The sequence below is a fragment of the Tinamus guttatus genome, unplaced genomic scaffold (assembly GCF_059628265.1).
Source record: "Tinamus guttatus ecotype Peru unplaced genomic scaffold, ASM5962826v1 Tinamus_guttatus_pri_ptg000601l, whole genome shotgun sequence".
Classification (NCBI taxonomy): domain Eukaryota; kingdom Metazoa; phylum Chordata; class Aves; order Tinamiformes; family Tinamidae; genus Tinamus; species Tinamus guttatus.
In genome coordinates, this window is record NW_028289135.1 from 2,431,724 (window position 1) to 2,459,016 (window position 27,293).

Below are 27,293 nucleotides of genomic sequence, written 5' to 3' on the forward strand. Positions count from 1 at the left end.
TTTCGCAATTTTGCTAGGCGAATTTCCTAGTCAGGGATGATGTAGGGGGAATACTTGGTGCTTTGTGCTGTTTTTGCTCTTTTTCTTTACTTCTACATCTGTAACTGTTTATTGCTTCTCCAAAGACCCCTGAGAAAAAAAGTGGCCTTTGAGTTCGCCAAGAGCCATTTTGCTGCAGCCCGAGGAAATGTGGGAGTTGGCGAGAGCCTCAGTACCCGCAGCGCCGTATGGGTCTGCACTGCTACATCACGAGCGCACGGTGCACGTTCCTACCTGCACGTTTTTATCAAGATCATCCCACGTTTTCCCAGGAAGCAGCCGCTGCTCTGGGTCAAGGGCCCCAACTCATCTCCATCCCCTGGTCCATCCACTCAGTCTCCCCCAGAGCGGCAACAGCCAGCCAGTCCAAGCGGCCCCCTCCTTGGCAGCAAAGGGTCTAAAAGCCTAGAGGCACTTACAGGCAAACTAGGATAAATCAATCACCCTTTCAATTAAAAATAAAATTTTTTAAAAAGGGGTTTTTTCCCCTTTTATAAACTTCTTCGTATAACTTTCCTCTAGAAACTACCTCCCTTTGAGAAAGCCCTATTCCCAGCAAGCAAAAAAAACCCAAAACACTCTGTAAAAAAGGATTTTGACCCATTCCCTCCTCGTCGCCCAAGGGAGACGGTTATATATAGACAGGTACGACGGAAAACAAAAATAAATAAATAAATAAATAAATAAAGGGAGGAGAGAATAAACGCTGTGAAAGGGAGCGAGGGCCGAGTAACGGCTCCCCGCCGCGCCGCGGCCGTTGGCTGCACACGGCCCTTCCCCTCCCCCCCGCCAGGGGTGCCCGCGGCGGGGGGCGGGGCCGGCGCCTCGGCACAGCCCCGCCCTCGCGCCGCCGGCCTCGCCCCCCGCCTCGGGCGTCGATTGGTCGCGCCTCGCTCGCGGCAGGCGGCGAGCGCCACAAACGTCCCCGCGGGGCGGCTGCCCGCGGCGCGGAGCGCGAAAAGAGTTCCCCCGTTCTGCGCTGCGCATGCGCCCGCTCCGAGGCCTGCCGGGCGCGGGGGCTGCCCCGGCGCTGGGGAGCGGGCGCTCCGCAGTGACAATCAGCCGTTAATGGCAGCGCGGTGCCCCGCGCCCCTTCCCTCCCGCGCGGCTGTGCGAGCGGCTCCCGCGGCCCTCCGTGCGGGGGCCGCCGTCACGGGGGGCCGCTGAAGCGCGCCCCTGTCCGCGGCGCTTCCACACGGGCTGCCCTGAGGCGGGCGAGGCGGCGCCGGGCGCCATTTCGGGGTCGGTGTCGCCCCGCGGCGGCGGCAGGGGGCGCTGGGGCCGCCCGGCGGCGCGGGGAGGCCTCGTATCAGCGGGGGCCAGGCGGGTCCGGGCCGCGGCCGCCCCGGCCCCTCGGCCCATGGGCGGCGGCGGCGGCTCCAGGCGCCTCCTCCTGCCGCCGCAGCGCCGCGCGGCGGGAGCGGGACCGGCCGCGGCCGCAGCCACCGCCGCCCCATGGCGGGCTACGCGCCGCGCCTGCCCTGGCTGCTGCCGCTGCTGCGCCGCGCGGCGCCGCCGCTGCCGCCCTGGGCCTGGGCCCGCTGCCCCGCCGCGCCCCGCCGCGCCGCCAGCAGGTGCCCGGGGCCGCCGGGCCCCGCGGGGCCGCCGCGCAGCGCCCCGCGCGCCCTGAGCGCCGCCGCGGCCGGGATCGGCACCGGGGCCGGGGCCGGGGCAGAGCCGCCGCGGCGGGGGGAACCCGGCGCCGCCGCCCGCGGCTTCGAGGCGAGGAGGCTCCTGGCGCTGGCGCGGCCCGAGCGCGGCCGCCTCGCAGGTAGCGACGGAGGGGACGGCGGGGACGGGCCGGGCCGGGCGGGCGGCGCGCGGGGCCTCCGGGCGGGTGCTCAGCGCGGACCCAGCCTGCCCGGCGCGGAGACGGCGTCCGGACGGCCCGGCCGCGCCGGAGCCCCCTCCGTTTGCTTGGGTTTTAGCTGCGGTGTCTGCGTGGTGGTAGCCGCACCTGCGGCCGAGCGGCCGCATCGGTAGCTGGGTCCTAGGGGAGGCTGAGCTCTCCCGGCAGCGCTTCCCGCCCACGGGGATGGTGGCTTTTAATTGAAAATACGGCGTCAGACCTGTTCTATTAATTAACTGTAAGGCACCTGTATGGGTAGGTCTCTGCGTTCTGCTGGGATAGCTGCAAAACATGGGTGAAAAACACCCTGTGGAAAGGGTGAATTCTGCTCCCAGCCGTAACCTGCCTTGGGTCAAGGAAAGAGGCGCCTGTTGAGGGGGGTGTGAGAAATGGGGTGTAAAACACGTCGTGCTTTCTAGAAAATGAGTGACTAGGTGCAAGGCTTCTTCACATGCTAACGTTCTGCAGCCAAAGTAATTCGGATCCGCGTGAACTTCCACTGCGGGTGATGAACGCTCCTGCGTCCTGAACAGCAGCTCTGTCCAGCGAGGGCCGCTGTGCAGCCGTTAGCAAATAAAAACAGGGAATATTAACAGGACGGGGCTGGGTAGGGGGAAAAGGGGATGGTGCTCGGCCACGCTTCGGTGTTGTTCAGGGTTATTTCTGTTCAACGGCCTCTGGACTAAAAGCTAAAAACCCTTAGCTGATAATTAATAATCTATTTATGTTCCAGTGAAAAAGCGAGTATCCGACTAGATTCAACCAGTAATCTATGACCCTATTTTTTTTTCCCCTATAGAAATTACAACAAGAAAGAAATGGGTTGTTTTAAAGATGGGGCTAGAGACTCCTGAGTACTAGATAATTTAGTCCCCTTCACGAGATAGTTGCTGTCAGCTTACAAATCACAGGCAGGGTACAGTGTGGCAGTTTGAGAGTGTGCCCTTAAAATAGGGCCGGGTATCCTTAACTTGTGTAATCGACTGATTTTTTTTTTTAATCCAAATAAATCTGCTATCACAGTTGCTAAAAATCAGCTGTGTGCAATTTTCTGTTTTGCGATAATAAAATGTCCTGAATTTAAGTTTTGTGGGTTTTTCTTTAATAAATGTTTGATTATATTAAATCAAGAAAACAGGGAAAAAATATGTAAATTCAGTAAATGCTTTGTAACGTTTTATTTCAAGAAGGGAGAATATGTGTTTAAAACCTTTTTTTCTTTCTAAATGACGCCCTGTATAAGGGAAAACTTACTGTTAAAATACAATTAAGTGGGAGAAGGGAGAAGTTAAGGAGGAAAATACTTGCAGCCATTCAAGTGTGTAGGGGTAACAGATATAGTTAAAGATGCCTTGTAGGGAAATCATGCTTGCCCAGTCCACCTAAAATGCACTAAAATGTGTTGTATTTTAGTCCTGCCGCCTTCTGGTGCTGCAACATTAGCTCTTACAAGCTCAGTGACTCTGCTTGTTTTACCTGCGCCCTATAAAGGAAGGGAAAGGTTAATGGTATCATTATGAGAGATAGTGAATCTGGAGTAGGATATTTAATCCCCGCTTCAAGCCCATGTAACTACCAAACAACTGTTGTGGGTGTGCAGGTATTTTTTTTCTTCTTTTTTTCATAAAAAAACAGCTGAACTCCTGCACTTCCTTTGCGTTTTATATAGCGGATGGTCAACGGGGTAGGTGCGTGGCATCCTTGCCTAGGGGAACAGCATCACCTCTATGCAAGAGAGGCAGATTTCTTTTGGAATTGCTTCCCATGAGTGTAATGGTAAGGAAACTGGGTCAAACCTGGTGAACCCGCGAGGAAATGGGGCAAGACCGGCTCCCCCCGGTGCCGCAGGATCCAGTGCCCACGAGGAGGGCGCGTTGCGGCCGGCGGGACGTTTGCATCCAGTTTTCCCGGCAGCCTCTTCGCTGCCGTTGGCCGGGGCTGCGCTGCGAGGTGCCCTCGGCACCCGGCCCCGCAGGCAGCTCCTGGCCCCCAAGCCAGGAGAAGGGAAAACAGGGGTGCCCAGTGTCGTGTCGTGGAGAGGAAAAGAGCAAACGGGCGGCGCGGGCGCTGCAGCGTGTGCCGTGACGCGTCCCCGGTCACGGCTGGGAATGTGCTTTAGGCACGGCTCGCGTCGCTAAGTTTTGCCGTTTCTGTTAAGGGGGAAGGAAATACTATGATGGGATTTTACTGTCACTAGCCACAGCGTACAGTGAAATTATGATTTTATTTTTTCTTATTTTTTTGCTCTGCAGTTTACACAGGAGGGGAGTTGTTTTAGCAATGCTTTGGCCGTTTCTACATTTACCTAGGTCAGGTAAATGGGTGTCTTCAGTTAAGTTCAGTTCCCAGAGAAGAGGACGTGGCCATGGTTGACAAAATTAAACCTGTTCTGTGTGCTAGGCCACAAAAACGCCCTTTGAAAATGATCCTTTTTGTTCTCCCCCATCTGTTTGTTTGTCCCTGTGAGCATCTGCCCATCACACTTTATCCAAACTGCACTCCAAGAGAGAAATAGCTCCACTGAATGGCAGAAATTTATCAATTTAACCCACTAGCAAAATGTTCCCTCCTGCCATATAAATTGCTTGCTGCAGGTGAACTCAAAGCAAGGAAGTTTATTTTGTAGACAGGACTTCTCCAGACATGTGCATGAAGTGGTACTCCATAGGTAGAAGTACACTGCCTTGTTCAAAACCTGCTCTTTTTTTGTACTTTTTTACTTTTTTGAAGTTATGCTGGATTTTGCACATTTTCGTTCTTATATCCTCTTGAATTGTTGTGTGCTTATTATTTTTCTTTTTAAAAAAAATATTTATTTATTGTACAGGATGCAGGTAGAAATATAGGACACCTCAGCTGCCCCCATTTCTATTAGAAGATCGTACAGTTACTTCTACTTGTATGAGCTGATGTTTTCTGTACGAACTGCTAGAATACCTTTAGGGTATTTGCAAGATATCTTTCATTATTTTGTGAAATGAAAACAAGGAAATGATATGCATTTAATTCATGGAAGAGCTAAATGGTTTGATCTTGAAGCTTGTGCTCCTCCGAGCGTTGCAGCAGGACTTTGGGCCTTCCGCTGGGAAGCTGATTAGAAGTCGGGCGAGCGGCCGTGCCTCTGGAAAAGCAGGCCTCGCTCAAGCCTTTGCAGTGAGTCCGTTCAGTTCCTTGAGGACACAGCGGGAAGGAAGCCAGTGGGAGCAGAGAGGCCTAAAGGCGCCACTAGAGCAGCGGCACTTGCGCCGAGCCCCGCTCTTGTAAGTCCTGCTCTTTCTCTGCGGTCACCAAGGAGCTGGGAAATCCCTGGGCAAAGCTGGGCTTTGCCCTTGAGGCCCACATAAGTGGCCGCTGTTTTCTAGTTGCTGTGTTTTGTTACTGTAAAATGGTCCTGGTCATCTGAGAGCAACTCGGCGACCACACCTCAGCTGGGATTTGTTTTTGAAGGTAATGCGTGTGGTTTTAAAATCATAATCGCTGTTTGTGTGATATAAACAGGGATAACCCAATGGTTATTTGTTCCCCACGTGTGTGGTGTGCCATTTGTGGAAATCAAACAGGCCAGGTCTTCCCCCTAGCCCCTCTTCTGTTTTTGTTGGTGCTTGTTTTTAAGCAACCCTGTGGCTTTATTAAAGAAAAAAGAGAGGAAAAAAAAAAAGGCAAAGTTTTCTTGGTCTGGTTGGTGTTGTTGGTGGGCTTTGAATGAAGCAGCTTGGGTAAGACCTCATTATAGAAAGGGTAATGCATCAGTTAGGGGCTCAGAACTTACATTTCTCCAAGGAATGTTTTTTGCCATGCTGCCTGATTTTTGGAAGAAAAAAGGGAAAACAGCTAGGTTGGTCTGACATAAAAAACTGTTTTCTATACAAGAGCAATATGAATAAGTTAGATGCTTTCCTTTTAAGCATATTTTTTTAAAAAAGAGAGCTGTATTTTCTACTTCAGTGTCAGGTTTTAGAAACTTAGCCTTTTTTTGTGGCTGAGAAAATTGCTGTCTTTGAAAGGGGATTTTTTTTAAAAAATATTTCCAGCTAAGCATTATGAGTGCATAATTAATGATTTATGCCATTTTAACATGCCATGATGTTGTATTATTAAAAATACAGAATTTGCAAGTGTTCTCCTGCTTTTCTGAGTAAGCTCTGACCTACTGCCCTGAAAAATATTCCAGGGAAGTTGGTGAAAACTTTCTGGAGATGCTGGCCCAGGTGTATGAGCTGTTCTTCAATCTTGTTTTGTTCTCTTTTGTTTCCCTTCCATAAATTGGTGCCCATCTATGGGCTTTTCAGGTGCTGCTGAGGGCAGGTTGCCTTTTCTTTGCTTCTGTTGTCCATCTAGTGCAGCCCCACGTTTCTAAATTCCCTTGACTTGCCTCACGTTTTCTTTATTTACATCTCATAACCTGCTGAAAAGTAACTTAGCCTGAGCGGCGTCCCTTTTATAACGCGCGCGTTTCCCTGCGCGAGGCGCCCCGTCCTTGGTCAGCGGCGGCTTCCTGGGGTCCGCTGCTCCCCGTGGGTCGCGGCTGCCGTGGGGGAAGATGGAAAGTGCCTGGGAAGGGCTGCTGGGAGTCGCCGCAGGGAGGGCCGTGCTAGCGCGGACAAACGGCGGCTGGAAGCAGCCCTGAGCCGGGGAGGCTGTTCCGCTAGGCAGAGACACGCGGGTTTTGCAGCTGTGCCGTGCTCCTCCTTGGCTGCGTGTCCGTGTATTTCGGTGGTTCTGTGCTGAGCCGCCGCGCAGCGCTGGGCCCGCAGTGCAGGCAGTGCCGCGGGCCGTCTCCCACCGGCTCCGCTTCTCCCAACGGGAGGCGCCCCGGCCCTTGTCACGTCTGTCCCTGCCGCCCCGCAGCCGGCGCGAGGAAGGGCCCCGCGTCCTGCGGAGCTCCAGCTCCCGCGCGGGACCGTCGCCGTGTTCCCTGCCTTCCCGCAGCGCCGTTCCAGGGTCAGCAGAGCCCTCGGAGAGGCCTCCGCTCGCGCTGGCCTCAGCGCAGCACAGGCCCTGTGCGTGCGCCCCCATAAATGACGGTGCCTGTTGTGGTTCCGTTGTCTTCATATCGACTTCGTCGAGCTTTCGATTAAGAGGATTTTTCTTTTTTCTCCTCTAGTCCTCAGCCTTTCAGGCTCGGCCCTCGGAATTGGGCTGGGGTCTGGGCTCAAGGAGTTTCTTTGCAGGTTAAATGTGCAATTGGACTGCTCTGAAAAGAAGCCTTAGTTGTGAATGGTGCTCAAATCAGTTGCGTCCTTCAGTTTGTTGCTGTTTCAGATGGAGAAAACTGGAAGCTTTAGTTAGTAACAGGCACGAATAGTGAAAGGCAAACCAAACTGGAGTGAAGAGTTAGGTGGGTCATACTGAAACTTCTTGATTATTACACCCTTTAGTTTGAGGATGGCATCTATGTGAAGGGGCTTGGCAGGGAAGGGTAGAGCAGAGAGACCCTCCCAGCACTCTAATTGTATTGAAGTCTTAAAATGCGCCGCCCTAAGTTAGTTCAGGAAGCAGCGACTACAAATATCCTATTTAAAACTGGGCCTAAAAAAACACCAATTATGTAGTGCTGGCACTCCCAAGCTTAATAGAAAATTCAAGTGAGAATTATTTCGTGTATGCTGTGTTATTAATGACCATTGGAATTCATCATATATTTTCTTTACCTTTTCTGTGTTGATTTGCAGCTGCTGTTGGCTTTCTGACAGTTTCCAGTGTCATTACCATGTCAGCCCCTTTCTTTCTGGGGAAAGTCATTGATGTTATTTACACAAACCCCAGCGGCGACTTCACTGACAACCTGACCAGCCTGTGTGCCTTGCTGAGTGGGATCTTCTTGTGTGGTGCTGCCGCCAATGCTACCCGTGTCTACCTCATGCAGACCTCAGGTAAAAGCAGCAGACAACAAGGAGCTGGCCTTTTTCTCTCAGAGTCAGCTTATCTAATGATCTGAAATACATTCTTGGCACTGGCTGAGAAGTCCTCTTGCAATCTACAGGGTTTTTTTGTTGTGTTTTTATTTTTTTTCCTTGCTAGATCAAAGGTAAGTTAATAATGCAAAGATAAGCATGCTAGAATAGCTATTCATTTCTGTTTGCTATTATATGTTATCTTAAAGTTTGCTGCCTTTTGTTGCCTTAAAACTTTGTAATGTGCCCTGTTCGGTGCTGTGGTATCCTATGCATTTTGTATTGTCATTGCTTTGGGCATGCATCTGTGTAAAGTGGCATACTCCATGCTTTGCTGACTTCTGTTCCTAACAGGGCAGAGAATTGTGAAGCGTCTGAGAGCGACTTTGTTTTCCTCTATTCTGAAGCAAGAAACCGCTTTCTTTGACAAGACCAGAACCGGGGAGCTGATAAACCGCTTATCTTCAGATACAGCACTCTTGGGCCGCTCGGTGACCGAAAACCTTTCCGACGGGCTCCGAGCCGGAGCGCAGGCGTCTGCGGGCATTGGGATGATGGTACGGTCGTCTTCTCCCTGCTTGTCAGTTCTTGTGCTGTTCATGTTCGTTTGAATTCTGCTGGGTGGTAGGTATGCGTGGTTTAGACCAGTTGTTGTTGTGTCTTTTTGGATACAAGTGTATTCCACCAGGTATTATCATCCATAATAACTTCTATGGATTGCACTACAACGGATAGTATTCCTGTAACCACGTGATGTTTGCTCACTCATACTATGAGGAACAAAGGCTTAAAATCAGCCACTGTTGCTTCAGTTATTTATCAAGCAAAGTATAGTAGGCAAATAGCTTGGCTGTGTTATTACAGAAAACATTAAAATCAGCAATAACGTTTCTGTGATTGTATGGAGAACACATTGTATGTGAGGGATGTGATGTTAAACTCGATGAAGTTTGTGGGTTCTGTGTAAAGCCTAGTCAAGCAACCGCAGCATTGAAGATCAAATTACTGCTGAGGATTTGTGCAGCAAATCATACTTTTTTTTTCTGCATTAGTCTGTCGGTAAATGCTGTGTTTAGGTGTTAACAAAGGCTTCAGTGCAGTGCTTCCGTTCATGTTCCCTGCTGGCCAGTCGGTTTATGTAAAAGCCTAACATCTGTTCATGTGGCCTGAATTTCATTATGCGTATCTGAAAAGTATGTTGGTGACAATTGTCTTAAATTGAAAGTGTAGTAATATCTGCCGTCTGCTCAGGGAAGAAAAAAAGAGAAAAAATCTCATAAAAGTAGGCTTCTAGGATTGATGTTAGCTAAAAATGGTAAGAAAGAAGAGGTTGCTTTGGACTAATTACAAAGCCTGTCATATAGCTGAGTCAACTTCGATTTTTTCTAGACTTTTCTCTGTTTGGAAGACAGAGAGACAGCAAGATGAAGTGAAAACATATATTAGACCTAATTTTAAAACTTCTAGTGAAGCGAATCTACTTTTGCATAAAGCATTTTGGAGCAGTAAAATATCTTATTCCAGGTTATGAGCCTTCTTTGGTGCCAAGAAGTATTGGTGACTTCCTCTGTTCCTCACTTAGACAAAAGTGCTTGTGATATTTCTCAGGCTTTGTTACATCATCTGTTGTAAGCATGTGAAAGCCCTTTAGAAACTATATAATAGCTTTAGACTTTCACCATCCCCATGAGATTTCCTGGCAGGCTTGTCTATAGACAGGTTAAGATACTTGGCTAAACCCAGGCAGCAAACCAGTGAAAAGACTGGAAAGGAAATCTGACCTGTTTACTTGCAGTCCTTGGTTCTAACCAGGGGATACCTTCCCCAAGTGCTGGGGACAAATGTGTATTTTCCCTGGAGGAAATAAAACAGGATGAATAAAAACATGACAGCACTAAATTACATTCTAAGTAACTTCAGGAAAGTCTGGCAAGGGAAATTGCACTTCAGTATTCTATCAAATTATTCTTAATCTTAACACTAACGCCTGACACATTCCTTTTTCTTATAGTTCTTTGTGTCTCCTAACCTTGCTGCGTTTGTTCTGAGTGTTGTGCCACCCTTGGCTGTCCTGGCAGTGATTTATGGAAGATACTTGCGAAAACTTACCAAAGTGACCCAAGATTCCCTTGCAGAAGCAACACAGGTAATCTTGTAACAGACACTTGTTAGCTAACTTTAAAGTTACCCTCATGTAGGTTCATATATCTCTCAAGTTACGGATCTTCTGAATATCATTCCTTGGTTGTTCCTTGCCTTGAGCCATGCTAAGCCTGTAGTTTTGCACCTGAATGGTATGAAAGCTGAACTTTGGTAACACTTATTCCATAGATCTCAAAACGAACCATCTTTTGTAAAGAGTTTTTTATATAGCATAGTGTGGAGGAACCAGGTTGTCCTGAGATTTAGGAAATATGTATCGTGGAAACGATAAGGAGGTTACGCTCTCTATATATGTATATGCATATGTATATCTTTTTTCTTCATCTCTTAGTGTTTGAAATTAGATTTTTGTTAAAGCTTTTTCAAGCATCTCAGCATATACCCACATATTTGTGAGAAAAGCAGAGGGAAGTGTTGTTTCAAAAAAGTAAAGGGATTTCATTGTTTGCTGATTGCTCTGGAATATTACAAAATGATAAAAGAAAAATTATAGAGATGCAATGACCTTTCCCCCTTGCAGTTGTGGAGGGGAGAGAATATCACTAGGATGCATAGAAATATAAGTATATAAGGAAGTATAAGTATATAAGAAATGATTGATCTAGTTAAAATATCCACAGTTGTCAGCTGGTTTAGAGTTGGAGTGTCCTGTGTAAGGCACGTGCAAGCAGGTTGTGCAGAAGAAAGATTAGGCCTCTTCTGCTTATCTGCTTATCCTGCGTCTAAAGGAAGCTGCTGCCTCTGAAAATGAGTTGTGGGACTTCACACGAAGAAGCCCTGTTTAGTGCTTACTTCAAATCTTCAGGATGACTAGGGGATGGAACAAGGGGATAGAACAAGGAGAGATTTTTTTTTCCCTTGTGTTTTCACTTCCAAGCAGTGCGTTGTTTTTTGCAAGATTGTCTCAGAGTCTGCTAACGCCTAGTCTAACTGTTGAGATCATTTTAGAACTAATATTTTAATATTTAGAACTGAAAAAAAAGCTGAGTTGAAATGAGACACTAATAGTTGAGCTAGATTAATTCCCAGTGGTGCTTTGTTTAAATGACTGGAATTATTCAGGAAATAACTGCAGGCTTTCTTGCAAGTGTTAGTATAGAATAGGATATTTATTTTTCTTCTGCCTACATTGTTACTGCAAGTTGTTGTGAATAATAGTTTTCTTATGTTGTTCACATCAAACTCAAGATTTTTTTTCCTTTTTTTTAAATCCTGGTTTTGTATTTTCTTTCTAAATAAAGGGTGGAAGAAGGTAGGAAAAACTTTTCCATGGAGATTAGTGTGTTTAGTATTTATACTGGTTTAACTTTCAGATGTTCTGTAATATGAGTACTTCCAGTTAATGTGTGTGCTTTTGTTTTGATCTTCGTTCTAATGTAGCTAGCTGAAGAGCGTATTGGAAACATAAGAACAGTCCGCGCTTTTGGGCAAGAATTGTCTGAAATGGAGAAATACACAAGCAGAGTGAATTATGTACTACAGTTGGGTAAAAAGGAGGCACTAGCTCGGGCAGGCTTCTTTGGAGCAGTAAGTATGTTTTAATGAGAGGAACCATGCTGTGCCAAGTGTCAATTACTATAAAATTCATGAGGATACTTATACATCTGCAAAAAACGAATTGAGTGTAAACTGAACCCACATAAAACTGTGGGAAGATTAGACTTTTTGTGAACTGTGGTGAAACTGCACCTCAAGATGCAGTGGTATGATAAAACTGAATACCATTTACCCCTCTTCTATCCCATTCATTGAGTGATACTAGTGCTCGCACCCATGACCTCCTCTTCGATAAGCTAAAGCAGTGGAAAGTTTCCCCACCCTCAGTGTTTTACAGGTTTGGATCCTGTAAGATGAGGATCAGTGCAAGGGAGGCGCAGGGGCTGCACAGACGGGCAGGGAGAATGAGATTGCCCTTTTCTATACTGGTTTGCTGTAGATTTGCTTAACAGTATCGTAAAGCTACAACCTAACACAGATTATCAGCCCTTCTCCATGACTGATGGTCGAGAACAATGTTTGTCATTCCTTTCTATCCTGGGGAACAGGGTGATGGAGTTGTTTGTTTTTTGAATGTTTGCTGCAGAGCACGTTGCAGTGCCATCGTGTGTCTGGCTGGCTATTGGAGAGAATTGGTTTTGTTCAAATTTACCTTCTGCACCGTAGGAAGTCTCTCAAAATGTAGATACGCCTAGCAGGGGAATTCTTTTGTTAGAAGGGAAGTTCTGAAACAACATTTTAGAGATTGAAGTTTAAGAAGTGCGTGACAAAATCTGACTTTTCTGCTTTTTCTGTTTTGTTACCCAGACTGGGCTTTCTGGAAACCTGATTGTCCTCTCTGTCTTGTACAAAGGAGGGTTACTGATGGGCAGTGCCTACATGACAGTTGGTGAACTCTCTTCGTTCTTAATGTATGCTTTCTGGGTTGGAATAAGCATTGGAGGTATGGAATGAGAAATTACATCTTCTGCACTTCAAAGCATTACAGTCAGTATGGGGGCGGATGGGAAGAAGCTCTTAAACGATGTGGCTTTCTTGAAAAGTCCCTTCCAAATAATCTTCCCAGGAAGTCATGCATATTTTTTTTTAAGCCTTAATGGAAATAATAATTTATAACTCTACTCTTAATATAAATCTTACATTTCCCAAAGGGAATACTGACGTTATTTTTTCATTATGTGCCTTTTTTACCTTTTCATTAGGTGACTGATGCATATTGCTCTTATTTTTACTAAATTATGTTGTTTGGTGTGCTGTGTTTTAAAAAAAATGCTAGTAATGTATTTCTTAGAAAATATGTAAGTCTATATTAAATGTGATCTCTTTAGAAAAGCAAGTAGAGTTTAGCTATTATTCTGTATGAGCCAGAACAACGAAGTGTCAGTAGAACACTGCGTTCTAACTTGTTGTTTTTCCGTACTAACTCTTGACGCTCAGAACCTGTAATCTACTGGCCCAGAAACGAACTGTTTATCTCTTTTAGAGAGCAGCCCTTGCAGCTGCATACAGACAAAAATGGAGATAAGATTGTTTGAAGCTTGGCAACTGGTTGGAAGGGTCCCTTTTTGAAACAAGTGCTCCTTCTGATACTTTGGCAAGGCTGCTTGTCTGTACTCTTTTGTTTTCTAAGTCTAAGCCTGATATTGTGGGAAAAATGAAGATGTGCCCAAGGGCAAAATTTGAAAAACCTTCAAATCATGACAGATGGGTGAAAAAAGAGTTGCTTTGCACAAGCTTAAGCACATAAACTTTGTGTAAGTTTTTTCTTAGAATTATTTGTTTTACAGTTACAGAATAAGGCTTATTGATAGCTCTCTAGTGAGACTGGATATGAGGACACATCAGCGTGCCTGAGTGATGTGTGGGAGTAAAAGATCCCCTACACATCTGATGCTTGATTGTCAACGATGAAAACTGAAGCAACAAAATTAATTTCTCCTAATGTTTTCCCTTCTATATTGATGCATAATGCTGTTTGTTTGTTTGTTTTTAGGCCTAAGTTCCTTTTATTCCGAACTAATGAAAGGATTAGGTGCTGGTGGACGTCTTTGGGAACTTATGGAAAGGAAGCCCCAACTTCCATTTAATGGTTGGTCCTTGGTTTGTTATTGTTTATAGACTGTTTTTTCTCTCTGGTCAACAATACTTCAAAAAAGAAGTTTCTAATAATTTAAGCTAGTAGTGACTTAATATTTTGAAAGAAACTACATACCATGCTATTTATTCAGACTTTTCCTAACTGTGAAACAGATGATGGAAATTTTGCTTTAACTGGGGGTTTTGAAGTGTGAGAATGAAAGGAAGAGTGTGGAGGTGGTCTGAGGAGTCCTTCTTCTTGAGAGGGCATCGGATGTGCAGCTGCAGCACGTGTTGCTTTTGAAGCGTTTGCACTCCTCTCAACAGCAGCACTACCCACTGCTCCCGCCCTCCTTTCCATGGGTGAGGAACCACAGCAGTATGTGCCTTATCTAAACCACCTGTAGGTAAGGGGGCTATGGACCTGCCACACTAAGCAGCCTCTTAGTCTGGCATGTGCAGTGTTGGGCCTCAGTATGCAAGCATAGTGTTTTTGGTACAGCTGGAGTGCTCTAAGGATGCAAAGAGGATTTTTAGTAGCCAAGTTTGAGGTTGCTAAGGGTGCAGGGAGATTTTTATGACCAGTCACTTGAACTGATTTTTTTTTTCCACGGGTTGTTTTAGTCCCAAAGAGAGTTTGCCTGCCTGAAAGCATGTCTGTTTATCAGTGTGTTCATAGATTAACTTAAACTCAATAAAAAAGTGCTCATCTTGGGGATGTGTTAGATTATGCACAGAAATAGCATGTAATGTAGTTATCCAGCCCCCCAAAATAAGATACGCAAACTCCATCTGTAAATCTGCCTTTTTGATCTTAGAAACATTTATTGCTATCAACTACCTATATCTGTTTTACTACTTTATTTTTTGGAAACCAGACAATGACCTCCAGTGTCGAGAATATTTTGTGTAAACAGCATTTGTCTATGTCTGCTTCATTAAAGTAGTTCTATGAGCTGCTTATGCTTTTCTGTATGAATTGCTGTTTTATTTCACCAATTGTGTCCCACTAAGACAAAGTCCTGAACTGGAATTTTCTCCTTGGACTAGGTCTTTTTCTGGCTGAATAGCCAAACAGCTGTTTCTCTACTGTCTAAATCCATGCAAAACATCTACTCCCTTGGCCACTTTTCTTTAAATTTTACAGAACTCTAGATGTATTTTTTTCCAGTGACAATAAATGTCTCAAGAACAAATTTTAGTATTTTTTTTCCCATCTCCAGAATTCAGACAAGAAACTCGTGAACTCCTGTACACAGCTTTTAGATAGTTTGCAGTAATATATAGAGGAAGGACTTGTGGTAGCAGACTTCCTGTATTGTAGTAGATTTCAGTTTGTAGTAGGCCACGAGGTAGGCCATTCCGAAGTGGAGCTGAGAGGAAGGATAAGCGTTTGCTTCGTACTTTGACATAGTAACAAATACACTACTAGCATGTGGTTTAGCAAATACATTTTTTATCCCAAAAGGAAGCTTCCGAATTGTGGTGCTTGCCTAACTAGCAAGTTACAATCTTTGTGTCTGTGAATTAAAGTCTGGGAAGGAGCCTATTACTTTTTCCCTCTCTACGCTACTACTACTAAACCAAAAACCTGGAGAAGAGGAAGAAATCTGAGAGAATGAAAAGCAAAATAAATGATTTTCTGTAGGGACAGCAGTGTGTTGGCTGCGGCTTGCTGCCCGTCCTGTTTAACCAAGCATGGACATGTGCTACCGTGTGCTGGGGCTAGTTCAAGGTTACTTGTGCATCTGGCTGCATCTGGAGAAAAATAAGGAGCTTGAGGTGCAGGTCTTCAGCATGGATTCCAGCCTGGATCCTGCTCCTCTACTGCCAGTTTTCACAAAAGTGGGAAGAACTTTGTGCCACTGAGACTCCATCCTTCTTTACCCTCCATCACTGATGGTTTCCAGAAAGCCCTTAGTCTTTAAAACAATGCTACAAGTCATTCTAAGAGCAAATTATCTTTATTGTATCTAGCTTATTATCTCATCTAGCTTATTATTACTTAGTATGTACAGTTATTGCCTGTAAATACTCTTTTTGTATTTATCAGAACTAATTAAGTTTAATTGTTTTAAAATATTCTGAGTGTATGCTCACTTAAAATGAGATCATTGATATAAAGGTCTGAACTGTATGATAGGTACCGTTAATACAATTTAGCAGAGCTATACTGTGTGTAGATATATCTCACTAGGATTTATTAGGACTTGAAAAGTTTTTTCCATTTATAACGTGTTACCTGTTAATAAACTTTCTCTAATACTGACATGCTTTTAAGTATCTCTAATTGCTATTCTCCAGAAAGCAGAGGCCTTCGTTTAACTTTTGCAATCAGCCATTCATAGCAGTTTGCTGTGGTATTTCACAAACTGAAAAGTTAAGTTTTACTGAACTGTTGCCTAAGAAATCTGCCTCTCATTGGTCTTTGAACACTATTTTGTCCTGAATTTATTATAAACTCTGAAAATATGGCCACTTAGTGTAGCAAACATAGAAGCAGTTTTGTTGCAGTGACAGCCTTTGTCTAAAAGTTTAATAGTTAGTGGAGATTTGCTTAAAAGTTTAATAGATTGTGGAGACAGAACAGTCCGTGTCCAAAGAGGAGAGCATTTCTGGTGACTTTTGAGACTTGGTAAAAGGCCAGTAAGTGATTTGCAATGTTTATCTTTTTGTATCTCTTCTGTGGTGAAAGAACTTTGCCCTTCAGCACTCTGTCATTTTATTTCATTGCACCAAACTGATAAAATTTAATTTGTTTATAATATGCTGTATTTAAAAAATAGGTAGCTCTACTAAAAGTAAGCAGCATTAGTTGCTGGTATGAGCAAGATGCAAATTCTGCCTCTTGCTGTAGTAGCCTAGAGCTTCACAGGCTGGTAGGCAACCCCAAACCATACTCAGAAAGGGTTCACATCCCATGCTGCAGTTCAGACCTGGCTGAACAGCACCTTTATGGTTCTGTCTTGTGGCTTGCAGATATCCCAGGATTAATGTGGTGGTAGATGTTTCTGCCTGGTATCTGTGAAGCAAGTTCTAGAGGGGCTGAGCTGATTTTTTTGCTTCTGTTCACTTGTTCATGTATTTCTGTTTCTCTCATCTAGAGGGAATCATATTAGACAAGGACGCGTTCAGAGGTGCTTTGGAATTCAAAGGTGTTGAGTTTGCATATCCAACACGTCCAGAAACATCAATTTTCAAAGATTTTAGCCTCTCCATTCCAGCTGGCTCCGTTATGGCTCTGGTTGGCCCAAGCGGTACAGGGAAATCGACTATTGTGTCCCTCCTGCTGAGGCTGTATGACCCTATCTCAGGTATGTTTGCGTTGCTCTCATTTGTCACTACAACTAATAGATGCTCTGCATCTCAAACCCACTTTTCAGACAGTTGGGTCGCTGTGCCGAGGCCCTGATGTGACTATCCAGTGACCTAGTGTGCTTCCCTTTGGGGTGTACAAGTACTTTTCGGGGGTGACCAGATCCCTTCATTTCTGTTCTGCCCTGGCAAGACACAGAAGTGACTCTGGAAACACTGGTGTAAGTTATTGCTAACCCGGGGGAGAAAAACAGCCCCTGGGTGAGTACCCCATCCTCTTAAAGCTCACTGTGGCTATGAGGTGTGAACACACTAGTGTGCAGCAGCTCTTAGCTCCTGCTTATGGGAAGCGTTATGTGTGTCCCCTGTGAGCCTGCAGTCCTGCTTCTCTGGGCTTGCAGGAGGGACAGTTGTGACTTGGATGTTAAAAAGAGGGTTACAGCACTTGTAAATAAGGCAGAAGAGAGAATTAAAACCTTCATGTGATACTAGAGATGGGTAATACTGGAGACTGTATTAGGAGACTATGTGGTTCCCAGGGGTCTTTGTGCACAAACTGTTCTTTTTGCCTTGTCTCAGCACGTGCCAGAATCTGCTTGACTTCAGGTTTCTTAATTTAAGGTACTATCACTGTTGATGGCTTTGATATCCGCCAGTTAAATCCACTGTGGCTCAGGTCAAAAATTGGAACAGTGAGTCAGGTAAGGAAGAAAAAGCTTTTCTGAATGAATGAAGTAATTCTGTATCAACTTACAGTTTGTCTCTTCTTTTTTTTTTTTAATTCTAAAATAAGGGTATATTCTAAAAATAGATATTCTGAACAAGTCACACTATTCTGTAGTCTGTTTTTACCAAGTGATAAAGATACAAATGTTTGCTTAAGAAAAAGGGTTTGTGTGTGGAAGTTGGGAAGTACGTTTGCAAATGCATAAGGGTATGAGCGTCTTTATGTTTAATCACATAATGCTTGTTTTGTATTAATGGAAGTTACATAAGCCTATGAAAATTGACTTTTGTGCTTTGTTTTGTATCCTGAAATACACAGTTCCATTAGGAAAACACAAAAGTATGGCACTGTTAGCACTTTCTAATGTAGTGCACCCTTCACAGCAACTCCCAAGCTCTAAAAATACAGGAAAATATTCAGTGACCTCTTAAAAATAAGCTGTTTGGTCAATTAAATATTTATGTTCCTTCCCCCATCCTCCCAAAGGCTTCTTAATGCAACTGACTGTTAGGTTGATGTTCTGATAGAAAGCAAAATAATGATGGGATATATGTTGCTTTTCAAAACATCTGCTTTATGTGACAATGCCACCAAAATCTTCTGTGCAAAAATGATTTTCCTGTGAGCGTATTAGCATCTATTCAGTTTGGACCTATGTATTTCACTTTGCCCAGTCTTGAAATTTCATGCTATAGCATTTTTCTCTTTTATTTCATAGGCAGAGCAGATTCAGGCTGTCTTGGCCGTTTTCCCATTGTACATCACTTTCCCTATCTGGCAGTCCTCTACTCTGCTTTAAACTTCAAAGGAATTAAATGCACAAAATGGCATTAAATTTCTTTAGAGGTTGCTAAGAGAAGATTCATTCTAAATCCAAATTAAAATATATAATGCAATACAAAGGAAAGTTTTCTGATGTTTGAATTAATACATGTTTGTGAACTTTTGTATTAGGGATTGAGGGTCATGTCATGTTTCTGTCACTTAAGAAAACTTTCTTATTTTAGAATTAGATCTGACTGCTCATTTTAGTTTTAGAGGATTTATGTTAAATTCAATTAACTTTAGCATGCCTGTTCATTTATACGGGTATAACATTAATGCTGGATCTTGTAAAGGGGATTTATATTACTTGAGATACAGACAATGCATGCATGTAACTATATATATACCATATTGGCTATGCTTTTGAATTTGTCAGGAACCAATTCTGTTCTCCTGTTCTATTGCTGAAAATATTGCCTATGGTGCAGAGGATCCGTCTACTGTGACTGCAGAAGAGATTCAGAAAGTTGCGGAAATAGCTAATGCTGCTAGTTTTATCAAAGATTTTCCAAAAGGATTTGATACCGTGGTCGGAGAAAAAGGCATTCTGCTTTCAGGTGTGTCCTTTATAATGTTTATTCTAAAAAATCCTAAGCTATAAAAGAAAGTAAAAATTACTTCTGTTTTGTGGTAGCGATCGGTTTTTCACCAAATCGTAGCCTACCATGAGTTTTAACAAATGCCTCCTTCATCTCCATTCACGTCCTAAAATACGTGAGTCTGATTTTGGTCAGACAAGGCTTTTGATTAAAACTGCTTCACATATTTCACATATTTCAATTTACTGAGTGTTTTGTTTTGTTTTTCCTCTCTTCCTTCAGGTGGACAAAAGCAACGAATTGCAATTGCTCGAGCTCTACTCAAGGTAAGCCAGCACCAAATAGCTGATTAGTTCTTCTGGTGGGACGCAGGAGGGGCTAAAAGGAAGGGGTTAAAAAGGAAGAGGCCTTTTCAATGGGAGAGCTGAAATGATCTTTCAAGATGCTCCCTGTCTTCAGATTGTGTTTTTGCAATGGGATTTCTTCCTGTTGCTCTTTTTGAAGGCAGAAATATTGTTTCTGCTTTGTCCTCTTAGAATTTAGACTTAACAATTGTCCTTTGAGTGACACTCAGTTCTCGGGTCTTGTTGAGAGTTTTCTGCTGTATGAATCTTGTCATCTATTTGTATGAATATTTGGATCTCATCTAATCGCCCTTATAACCAATTTTACTTTTTTCTTCAGAATCCTAAAATTCTTCTGTTAGATGAAGCAACAAGGTAAGAAAGAAAATAAACAGAAACTTAGAAGGATACAATGGTAAAACAGATGTGGTAGGTGTTCTATCTTTCTCTTCATGCCCTTACACAAGGTATTTGACCTCTGTTTTCCCTGCCACAAGAAATGTGCTTTCCAGAACGTGTAGATTGGTTGGGAGACACATGATAAAAGCTGTTTACACAAAGTGGAAAGGGTAGCTAGTACAGTGTATTACAATTTTTCATGGATTTAAATTTGTACTGTGTAACTTGATAGTGGAACATGTACTTCAAGCTTTCTCTGTGTCTTTAAAATGATTTTTCTGCAGTATAGTTTATATTTATTTCACTGAGTTAATATGGTGTTATTCCTTCATGTGTATTTTTGCCCATGAGAATATGTAGTCCTTACACTCACGTATGTGCATTGAGCATGTTCACAAAATATTCCTGCAGTTCTATGGCTTCCTCTTCACCAACAGAAGCAAGGATTAGGAATTACAGCAAAATACATATTATGCCAATGAGCCTAAGCTGTTTTAAAGTAAAATTATCCTCTTTCTCCCCCACACACTTTCCTGTTAGTGCTTTGGATGCTGAAAACGAATACCTAGTGCAAGAAGCTCTGGACCGGCTAATGGAAGGAAGGACAGTCTTAATTATTGCCCATCGTCTGTCAACTATTCAGAACGCTGATCTTGTCGCCGTTCTTGGCCAGGGCAAAATTATTGAATGTGGAAAACACGAGGAGCTACTTGCAAATCCACATGGACTTTTCAGGAAATTAATGCAGAAACAAGCTTTTCTTCAGAACAGCGATACTTTTGCATTGGATATACAACCCAGAGAAAAGGCTGTGTTAGAAGAAAATATATGAGAGAATGTATGAATTATGGAAACTTATAACTACAAAGAATATAACTTATGCGTCAGTTATGTAAAGTAAATGTTATATTTTTCCAAACTGTACAAAATATCCTTTTGAAACTTAAATGTGTTTAGACTTTTTATTGAAAGCTTTCTAATAAGTATTGTAACTTTTTAAAACATCTGTCTATCACGCTGAGATCATTTCACTTCTGCTTCATATTATATTGAAACCATGTAGAACTTTTTTAAATGTGCTGGATAATGATGTGCTGCATTCTCAAGTATGTTCAGTACTTCAAGAGTAATTAAACAACAAAATGTGATCATTTTCATCTCACTGTCTCTTATCAAGGAACTCTTGCTTTCTATGCTTTAAAAAAATGGAATTCAAAAAGGCCTGACACTGATGTGCTCTGAAAGTTCTGCCTTTGGTTTTCAGGATGGGTTTTTTTTGTTTGTTTGTTGGTTTTGGTTTTTTTGTTTTGTTTTTCAAGTTGCCATTTGGCTCTGAAGAGCCAAAGAGTTGATGCTGATCACCACCTGCAGTAACTGAAGAGAACTACATATGAGAACTCATTTTAAAGTCTATTGAAGTGTAAGTTGGAATGGAATTCTCACAAACTTAAACAAAAACACCACCACCACCCAGGCTTTACGTGTAAGGACAGAGGAAGTGTAAATGTTACTAAATATTAGCTCAGGATAGGAAAATCTAAAATTTGCATGCCTTTTTCTTGTACTGTCCTTTTTTTTTTCTTTCTTTTTTTAGTTTCACTTCCCTCCCAAGATGATTTCCAAAATAACAGATTCCTCTCTATGTTTTTGTCCTTTTTAAAGGCCTATGTGTTTTCACTGTTCTTTAAAGGTTTATTCATAGAAGTCCCATTTTTTTCCTAACTACCTAGTCTCACCTTCTTCAGGACAACTCCTGAAATCATAGCAGCACGTGAACTAGAGTAAGTGTAGGAAATAATGTTTGGCAATAAAGAGCAGGCTCTGTGTTTGTAAATTAAGAAGCTTCTTTACTAGAATTTCTCTATCCTTGCTGAAGTTTTAAAACTTCATGGCATAATCCTTAAGGGCAAGAAACATTCGCATTTCTATTCTTATCTATAATGGGAAATCTACGTGTTACTGAAAAAAAATCTGTTGTCAAGAGGTGAGCTGCCTTCTCTAGAACAAAGTCAAACCTTCCGTGTTGTGGGAGATGGTTAAAAAATACACAAACAACGCACACACACAAAAAAATCCCTGTGCTATTGAATGAAAAAAAAAGATTACAGGCACATTAAAATATATCTTCTGCTCTATTTCATTACAGTCTTACCACCAGCAGGGATTGTATTAAGAATAGGTCAAAAACATGACACACCGGTACTTCATTTCAATGTTGACTAATTATTCCTATTGACTATTTATTGTGTGTTTAGAGAAGTTTGAACCTTATTCGTAGCTAATCCCTTTTTCCATGAAATTCAATGAGCTCCTTTTTTCATGAGTTGACACAGAATTGTTTGCAGCTGAACTGAATGAACGTTTTGTGTTACTTGTTTGTTAGTTCTGGCAGGTGCTGCAGTCGAGTTTACCTCTAGACCTCAAAAAGGTGAACGTCTCGCACGACAGATATGTTGAGTAGCAGTCTTTATCCACTTGGAACAACTCAAAATCATCTTGGAAACAAAGCACAGATCTCAACAAGATGAGAAAACAAAGGCTTTTGTGAGCTGCAAGCTTTGCTGGGCAATAGACCTGTGGTTTTACACGCCTTTGTGTGCACATGGTGTTATTTTTTCTCCTCCACAGAGGGCAGGTCATCGTTCTGCGTGGTTGCATGTGGAAGTGCGGGAGCCCCACTGGTCAAGTTTTGTGGGGAAATGTGATCCTTTTGCTAGACGAAACTAGTAAAGTGCCAGTATCTGAAAGAGGGAAAAAAAAAATTCCTATGCTCTGTTTTGTTAGTGAGTTAATGTTTTGTTATGAGTTAATGTTGATAATAATGTTGATAATAATGTTGAAATAATGAGTTTGTAATGAGTTAATGTTTTGTTAATGACCGCCTGTTCAAGGCTGAAACTGTTGGTGTGCATCTGACAATCCTGGTGGGCATTCTCTGCTAAGGACCACTTGTCTATAAGTACCTCAAGGGAGGGAGTGCAGAGGATGGTGCTGGTCTCTTTTCAGTGGTGGCCACTGACAGAACTAGAGGTAATGGCCACAAACTGAAGCGCCAAAAGTCCCACAGAAAATTAAGGAAAATTTTTTTAACAGTGATGGAGCACTGGAACAGGCTGCCCAGAGAGGTTGTGGAGTCTCCTTCTCTGGAGATCTTCCAAACCCGCTTGGACGCAGTCCTGTGCCACGTGCTCTAGGTGACCCTGCGTGTGCAGGGGGGTTGGACTAGATGATCTCTAGAGGTCCCTTCCAACCTTGAGCATTCTGTGATTCTGTGATTCTATGATTCTGCCTGGTGCAGTGTGGCCCATAAGGGGAAACATGCTAAAATGCCCAAACTTCAGATTCCTCATCAAAAAGCCCGATCCTGAGAGGCAGGATGCTTTGGAACACAGTTCAGTGCTTGACAAAATAAAAACTATGGAGAAAGCTAGCTTGATATTTTTCTAGCTTTAAATGTTATTTCTCACGTTTTCAAAAGTAACTTCTGTAGTTATCCAGATGCCAACAAGTACTTGCTGCTGTAGCACAGGCATAGGAGACTCTATTTTGCCAGACACCTTAACTTCCGAGCTTGCTCAAAAAGCTTTTCTAATGGGGCTGTAATTGCAGCACTGAAGTCTGCTGGCACCTTTAGCACACAGTGAAATATCCCCAGCCGCAGTATAATTTGGCAGGATATTCTAAACACTCTTCACTCGGATGTACACAGTCCATTGTAGCACTAATATTTTAAGACAATTATCCTAACAAGTACCAAGTAGATAAAACATTCAGTGAAAAATGGTAGGGCTTCTTTATGAGGTATAAAGATGACTTGGAAAGGTCATAGGCCAACTTTGAAAACAAATTCTTGAAACTCATGATGTAGCGGTCAGTGTTGGAGCTCCAAATCTACTCTCTCGCAGTGCTATTTCTTTTCGTTAAGCTACTGTAAGTAGTTACAGGCTCCATTCCACGAAGGATAGAATTAACAGGCTCAAAACACAGCTGTGCTACTCTTAAGTGTATTCCAGAGGCCAAAAAGTGCAGAAAACACTTTCAACACAAGCAAATACAATTTAGTAAGTCAAATTCAATTTATTCAGTGTTTCCTGAAAGAAAGCCTAGACCTTCTTCCTGAATGGTAGAGTTTACTGTCCTTGTAGTCCTAGTGCTACACTTAAAACCATCTCTCTTTTGTGCCATGTTCACTGGCGTTCTAACTTGGCCTAGTTATATGTTCCCTGTATAGAAGAGTAATAAAGATGATTTCACCTTTTTTAATAAATGCAATATTTTTACACAAATATATATTTTAAATGTCAATTTCAATCACTAGTGGCCCTATTTTACATGATATCTGCATTATTTCAGAGTCATTTATTTATTAATAGTGCCTATTTTCACCTTTGCTCAGAGGTTAGAACTGCTTCTTTTTAAAATTTTGCTAACTAGTTTTGATTTTCAGGGTTCAAATGCTCTATCCAAGTGCTTTCAAAATCATCTTGTTAAAAGTTGAATATATTAAGCAGAGTTGAGTACTACCAGTCTTGGTGATATGCCAGCTTTCAATATGCAGCTTGTCCCTTCACTGTTTTTCAGTGTATTTATTTTGTAATTCCTGGAAGCATAAATGTTTTACTGAAAGAAACATGACACTCAAAATATATTGTGTCTTAAGTTACGCTACTTAATTTATTTATTAAACTCTTCCTTTTTTATGCTTAAAAGGGGTACTGATCCAAGCATTGTCACTGCAGTGAGTGATGGGCATCTCTATAAAAGGTGGTTTCTTCAAGTCAGGTTTCAAAGCTTCATTGAAACTTTTTGTTTTAATCTTTTGATAGAGTATCAGTATTTTAATCTTTGAAAAGGCAGTGAATCCCGTTTAGAGGAGCAGTAGAAGTCCCATAAGGCACATTCAGTCAAGTTTGTTTGCTAGAAACCATCTGCAATAAACACAATTCATGAGAATTTTGATTGCTCTGCAGATGATGTCTGGTTGCTGCTATCCTTTTGAACTATTTTTTTATTTCTAAATAGGCATTTTTGTGTGTGTCTAGCTGTGGAACGTTTTCTACACTTTTTCAATCCATTGATTCATCAAAAACAGTATGATTAGTACGGTACAACCTGCATTAGCTAGCTGTTCGAGTCTAAAGACCTAAGAATTTAATTGCACCCTCTGTCCCGAAGATGGAGCTCTAAAGCACATCTGCAACTGCAAAAGGAAACGAAATGCACTGAGTAAATACCTAGACAAGTTTCAGTCAGCAAAAAACTGCTTATACTGTTTTAACTATTTCAGACACATGATGTTTTGAGAAGCCATCAGTTTTGAATATTTTGACTCTTAGGGTTGATGGATGTTGGCAGATGTAGATGGCAGCTTGAATTTTACTCACATTTGTGTCTTCCTTGTGAGTGGATTTTCTGGTTGCCTTTTTTTTTTTTTTTTCCTCCCAGTGAAACACCAGTAACATCATGGTTGAGCACAGGGTATTTTCGAGTTTAGGCAACCATACTACTGGCATACACATCCTTCCAAAAGTACAAAACACTGGTTTGAAATCGTCTCCCATGGTTTGTTTGTTTTTCTTCTTGTTTTGGAGTGTATCCATTACCTTTTCTTTTCGGAGTTAATGAGTACAACACACACTTTAAAACCTTTTGACTTCCACCAGGAGAATCCCGAGGGATGCTTTGCATCCAATCTTCAGGAGGCTGCAGGACCTGCGTTTTTCTGCATGAATATCCCACACAGCCACCTACCTATAGGATTGTAGAATCATTATGGATGGAAAAGACGTTCAAGATCATCCAGTCCAACTGTAAACCGTTCAACGCCCTGCCTGTTAGACCATGTCCCTAAACGTCTCATTTACACGTTTCCTCAACACTGCCAGGTACGGTGACTCCACCACTTTGCTGGGCAGCCTGTTCCAATGTCTGACTACTCTTACCGTGTAGATATTTTTCCTAACATCTAACCTGCACCTGTCCTGGTGCAACGCGAGGCCATTTCATTTTCTCTTGTCTGCTGAAAGAGCAAAGTGACTATTTAATAAGCCCTAATCTCAAAATTGTCTTTGGAGGTGCCGAAGAAGCGTCGCTGCAGAAACGGGCAGCGCTAGGGCTGGTGCTCTTGGTGGGCGCCTGCGAGCAGCGCCTCCCCCTCCGGGGCTGCGGCGGGCGGAGCGCGGCGGCCGCGCCGCGACCGTTAGCGCCGCCAACGGCCGCCGCCGGCGCGCGCCTGCGCGGGGTCTCCGCCGCCGGCGCGCACGGGCCGCCCGCCGCGCTCCGCCCCCGCGCGCCGGGCGCGCTCGGCAGTGACGCAGTTCGCCGGGGCCGCCACGAGTCCCGCCGCGCCCGCGCTCCCGCCGCGCCGCCGCTGCTGCTGCCATGTTCCCGTCGGCCCCCGCCTCGCCGCGGACGCCGGGCGGCTCGGCCCGCAGGAACCTCGGCGCCGCCGCCAGCCCCCTCTCGCGGCCGGGCGGCAGGAGGAACCTGCCCGTCGTGGCGGCCGGCGGCTCCCCGGGGCTCTTCTCCCCGGCGGCGCGGAGGAGCGGCTCCCTTTCCGCCCGGTGAGTCGCTTCCCGCCTTGGCCGCGCTCCCCTTCCCTGTCTCCCTCGGCCTCTTTCTGCGCCTCTTTTCGGCCGCGGCGGCCGCGCTTGGCGGCGGGGGCAGTCGGTGTCGCCCGCCCCGTGCCTCGGGGGTGGCCGCTGCTTGCGCCGTGTTACCTGGGGAAGGTCTCGGCTTGGTAGGGCCGCCTCGTCGCTACTGTGGAGAGACTGGTCTCCTTGCGTGGGTAAAGCAGTTCTTGTGGGAGAGGTAATAGGAACGTGGACTAGTGATGCAGGGTGACAAACAGCATGGTTTGAAACACGGCGGTTCGGGCTGCGGGTCTCCGCCTTGAGTCTGACCAGCAAACCGGCGCTGGGGGGCAGGAGCAGATGCTTTCAGTTCAGTAGGGACGTTCGGTTCAGGTAGCGTTTTTTCCTAGATGATCTTCTGACATCTGTAAAACCAGGAGTAGTTTTAGCAAAGAAAGGCTTGACAAGCCTTTGGGAGCTAAAGGGGAGTTTTTCACTGTGGTGGTTGGTTACTTTTATGAGTATGCTGAACAGTTCTTGGGTAAACTATCGCATATTCAATATGTTCTGAATAACTCTTATTTTAAATGTTAATACGAGATATTTAGAACATATTGAACATGGGGTATTTGCAGGTTTGAGGTTCCTCAAGCAGAAAGAATGTGGAAAAAGTAAGCACTCCTGAATTTAAAAAATAAATAATTCAAAGTCAGAACTGAGTTAACCCGTCTTAACTGAGCTAAAATGAGCCCCAAATCAGTTTCAGGGTTTGGGGATTACTTTTCTCAAAAGCATCATTTGTTTCTGAGATGGAGCAAGATTGCCATTATTTCAGTTCTGGAGAACACTTGAAGTGCTTAGATGGCACTTTTAGAAGCAGGTGGCCCCATTGTGTTCTAGCTTTGTGTTATCTTTGTGTATTTCACTTTGGAAGAATTATGCTACATTTATTATTCCAGTTGGGGCGTGGGGAGAGGAGAGAGATAGAAGAAAGCATCTTCTAAAAGCAGAGAAATCTTTCCCTCTTAATCATGTGCAATGGACAAGTTGGGCC

At 43.8% G+C, this 27,293-nt stretch overlaps 2 protein-coding genes across 2 annotated transcripts in view; both read left to right on the top strand.

The window, feature by feature from the left end:
* The first annotated feature begins 1,479 nt into the window (after positions 1-1,479).
* ABCB10 (ATP binding cassette subfamily B member 10) lies at positions 1,480-20,855 on the top strand. The gene is made up of 13 exons (XM_088534884.1): positions 1,480-1,810; positions 7,561-7,761; positions 8,137-8,339; positions 9,794-9,928; positions 11,326-11,472; positions 12,250-12,385; positions 13,436-13,531; positions 16,623-16,832; positions 17,455-17,534; positions 18,762-18,942; positions 19,207-19,250; positions 19,609-19,643; positions 20,208-20,855. Exons 1-13 carry the CDS (start codon positions 1,495-1,497, stop codon positions 20,497-20,499), a joined length of 2,076 nt encoding a protein of 691 aa, XP_088391010.1. The 5' UTR covers positions 1,480-1,494; the 3' UTR covers positions 20,500-20,855.
* Positions 20,856-26,048: 5,193 nt separating this feature from the next.
* The window catches only part of NUP133 (nucleoporin 133), a 30,401-nt gene continuing 29,156 nt past the window's right edge, over positions 26,049-27,293 (top strand). Inside the window, exon 1 of the mRNA XM_088534882.1 lies at positions 26,049-26,230. Coding sequence (XP_088391008.1) covers positions 26,049-26,230 — 182 coding nt within the window. The remainder of the gene's footprint in view (positions 26,231-27,293) is intronic.

Excerpts from the sequence above, each read along its gene's own strand:
- ABCB10 (XM_088534884.1), top strand. The coding sequence starts at position 1,495 with ATGGCGGGCTACGCGCCGCGCCTGCCCTGGCTGCTGCCGCTGCTGCGC. Across the intron at positions 11,473-12,249 it reads GGGCAGGCTTCTTTGGAGCA|ACTGGGCTTTCTGGAAACCT; the intron begins GTAAGTATGTTT and ends TTTGTTACCCAG. Across the intron at positions 17,535-18,761 it reads AAATTGGAACAGTGAGTCAG|GAACCAATTCTGTTCTCCTG; the intron begins GTAAGGAAGAAA and ends TGAATTTGTCAG.